The following is a 4,102-nucleotide window of genomic DNA, read 5'->3' as shown; positions in this document are numbered from 1 at the left end:
TGTGTGTGTGTGTGTGTGTAGTAGTGTGTGTGTGTGTGTGTGTGTGTGTGTGTGTGTGTGTGTGTGTGTGTGTGTGTGTGTGTGTGTGTGTGTGTGTGTGTGTGTGTGTGTGTGTGTGTGTGTGTGTGTGTGTGTGTGTGTGTGTGTGTGTGTGTGTAAATACAAATTAGTACACACACACACACACACACACACACACACACAAAAGCAATTTACAAGATGTAACAATAAATTTCTAGAATAATTTTGTTTCCATCAAAGTGACAAGACTGTAAATCGATACTTCCCGCAATCTAGATCCTCTTTATCTGCATGCAAAGGGTAAACATTATCAGTCGTTTTAGTTACTGTACAAGTTAATTTTTGTAAAGTTTTTTTTTATTCAGTGTTAATAAAAAGTGAAATAAATTTTAGAGCCAAAAAATCAAATTTTTAATTGATAATATTTTTTTGGTGAAAAGTAACAAACCGTAAACGGATATTTATGAAAAGTTGATCAAAGTTTATTTTTTTCCTTAAAAATTTTATCATAAATCTTTCCAAACAATACCATGTTCGAAATCGAGACAGATTTTAAAGTCTTAAGGAGACATCTTTAAAATATTATATATTCTTTCATTTTGGGGACATGCGTGATGCTCTAGATTTGTTTTAAATTGCATTCCATTTTTCTTATAACGGGATACAAATACGTTTATACGAAATAACTTGTGACTGAAATGATGATGTTTAATTTACGTATGCAGATAGAGGGAGATTCAAGTTCACATAACAGTGGAAAATAACGATTTAAAGTATTGTAAATCAAATTTTGGTGAAAACAAAACTATTCTCAAAACTTTATTATCACATCTCATATATGAACAATTTATATTTTTTTTTTCATATCTTTACGCGTTAAAGTCTCTCATCTAAAACGATGCCTATAAATATAAGATATTGCATTTCTTTCTCAAATTCTAAATCTCGTTACTTTAAAAAAAAATAGATCAATTCGAAAAAAATAAATAGTTGCAAACGAAAATGAACAAAGGATAAAACGTGCGACAGGGACAAGCAGCAAATCATGCCTAGGCATCACGCAAAAGATAAATCGCAAAATTTAATATATCGTAACGTTTCAATGCAAAGTTCAATGATGAAAGGCAAGCTTGTGTATTATGCAATGATCATTAATATAAATATTGACATAATGCAAACAAACATGATTATATCACAAAATCATGTGACTATGCTTAATGAGTGCTACATGACGATCACACTGATTAAATACAAATTTTACAAACATATTATATAGATATTTCGCTAATTTTACAAATATTAAATATAGTATTTATTTACATTGTGTACTAATAACCACATAATATCCATTAAATTAATGCTAAATGTCATGTTATATTTATAATTAATTTCAATAGTTGTAATTTCAATATTGTGTTCAAAAATGTATTTGTTGTTATGCTCAAGATTTCATTTCAATATGTTAAGTACGTCATATATTACGTTTTCTTAAAAAGACAAGATTATTTCAGAAGAAGCGACTTGCAAATATTTCTAAATTAGCATTACATATCAAAATAAAAAATCATAATCCTAAAAATATAGTTATACATACATATCTGTTTAAATATGTATAGAAAAATTGGAAATATGTAATATCAAAATAATAATCATTTTCAATGCACGCACGTTAAAATAAAATATCAAACAAGAAAAAGTAATAGAAATGTTGCAAATTAATAGTGAGAACAATTTTAACGAAAGCTATTCTGACAGTAGTGAGCTGACAGAGTGCTTCCACCAACAAATCAGCACTCCTCGTGCGTGAACATTGACAACGAGAACGTAAGAAGTCTTAACGAGCATAAACCGAATGTACGTGTATATGAGAGTGAGTATGAACCGTGTGTAAACGGTACAACGATTTTGCTAGATGTAGTACCATCTTCGTGATCGGTTCCTCGATAGGTGACCCCCTCATGGCTGTTAGCACGACCGAGTCTGTGCAATCTCGCCATCTGCTGCGCAACTTTGTACGCCGGTGGTTGACGGCATTGCGGTGTGTTAGTCATGCCGGATCGTATCGACGACGTCATGTTACCCGCCATGGCACTCATCGTTGTCATTATGGTCGTGGTCCCCGCTCCAGGTGGTGGCAGCGGAGCTGGCATCCCTAGGCCCATGTTTACTCCTAATCCCGTAGTACCTGAAAACCCTCGACTCTCTCGATCTCTCTTTCTCTTCGTTCCGCGCCGCCTTTCCTCACCTTCTCTTTCTCAACATCCTCCATTTCGTTGATAAAGTAATTCACCTGCCATCGCGGACGTAGTTGTTTGTACGAGCGAGAATGTTAAGAGAAGTAGGTTAATTTATTCTCACTTATATTCATTCCAATTAACAGAGTAGGTATCAACAGCCGAAATATCTTGTATATTATTTATTAAAACTGTATATAACGTTAAATATTAAATTGCATTATCTTGCAAAATAAATTATATTCAAAAAATAGAGCAAAATAAAAAGTTCTCGTTTTTATAGCATTTTATAATTACTTCATTCTCTATGCATTTATTTACACTTTTGCAACGCAATATTCATTTACGTTGTTACCATCTCTTCTGTTAATATTCAATACGGACATATTGATTGAAATTTTTCTTTTATCTTTTTTATCCTTTAGTTAGAAGTAACACAAAAAAGTTACATCACTCGAATAATAATTATTGATTCGTTTCTTACTAATGTAAATTAATGTTGATTCAATTTACTCTTCATCTTTTTCTTGAAATTAGAAAAAGATATAGAAATGAGTTTGAAAAGGATAACAAATAATCGCGCTCGCGCTTACAAGATCCGCGAGAAATATGCGAGTTTAATGAAAACCACAAAAGACATTCATCGCTACTCGCCACACAATCTACCCAAGAAAGAAAAAGCATAGCTATACTATTTTATATTAGTCCTGAAAAGAACACTCAATCATCTCCGCTAATACTACGTTACACGTAAATACGCAAATGGAACAAGTTTGATGCAACGCGTTTCTAGGCCACACTAGAAACGAACGTTAGTGCTACATTTATCGCTAGCGTGCGTACCAACAGATTCGTTCGATAATTGATAGTTTTACACACACGGCAACTTCACGCACCAGAGACAACACAGATTTTTCTCGAGAAAGGCAATCTCAGGTTACTTACAAAGCTCAAGCTATATGAAGATCAAGATTACTTCTACCATTCTTCACAATACTTCAACATGCATGAGCCGTACTGTTTGCACCTTCAAAATAATATTCTGCTTTGAAGCAGCAAAGACAACAAAATCAATGAATCAATGCAGGCCAGTCAGACGAAACAGGCAGACAGTCGCGAACTCACCTTGAGGAGTTGGGGGTTGGTGATGATGATGATGAAGAAGATGATCGTGATAATGTTGGTGATGGTGATGATGGTGATGATTGTGGTTGTGATTCTGATTGGCAGGAAGCGGAGGTAACACTGCTACCGCGTGAGGAAATGGAGGTGCTCCGCCTCTTATAACAGACCCTGCACCATACAGAGGCCACATACGACATATTTTTTTATTTTTTACAAAATTTACAAACTTGTGCCGCTACTGAAAACGCGAAAAAATCCTCGAAACGAATCATCTTTATGCGATACAAATATTTTCAAAAGCGCATGATTATTATGACGAATAACGCATGAAATACCGCCTGCGTGATCAAGCAAGTAGTAATAAGCTGTAAAGCGAATCTTAAAAGCGTCGGAACTTTAAAAAGCGATTAAAAGCATAGTTATTATGCTATATATGCAGCATTCGATGACGCGAATATCGATATAGCATACGGCACGCAAGATTCAGTAATAATATTTCATTCTTTATGTGCTCGTATGATATTTATATTTTACAATAATCCGTTTAACACTTGAAGGTACATGGCCATGGGACATACGTTTTTTAGCGATAAAATTTAGCCAATGACATAGCAAATAATTATAATAAATAAAATAATTCATCAACGAAAACTCTTAATATTTAACAGAAAGCAACAATTAAAATTATATATATATATATATATATATATATATATATATAT

At 33.4% G+C, this 4,102-nt stretch overlaps 1 protein-coding gene across 1 annotated transcript in view; it reads right to left on the bottom strand.

Annotated features, from left to right (window-relative positions):
* Positions 1-4,102, bottom strand: part of LOC105623391 (rap guanine nucleotide exchange factor 2-like) — a 37,572-nt gene that overhangs the window by 491 nt on the left and 32,979 nt on the right. Inside the window, exons 16-17 of the mRNA XM_012204785.1 lie at positions 3,381-3,548; positions 1,943-2,206 (exon numbers count right to left, since the gene is read on the bottom strand). Of these exons, the coding sequence (XP_012060175.1) occupies positions 1,943-2,206; positions 3,381-3,548 (432 nt within the window). The remainder of the gene's footprint in view (positions 1-1,942; positions 2,207-3,380; positions 3,549-4,102) is intronic.

Source organism: Atta cephalotes (genome assembly GCF_000143395.1).
Source record: "Atta cephalotes unplaced genomic scaffold scaffold00056, whole genome shotgun sequence".
Lineage (NCBI taxonomy): Eukaryota > Metazoa > Arthropoda > Insecta > Hymenoptera > Formicidae > Atta > Atta cephalotes.
The sequence above is the reverse complement of the archived record's forward strand: the minus strand, read 5'-3'. Positions and strand labels throughout refer to the sequence as shown.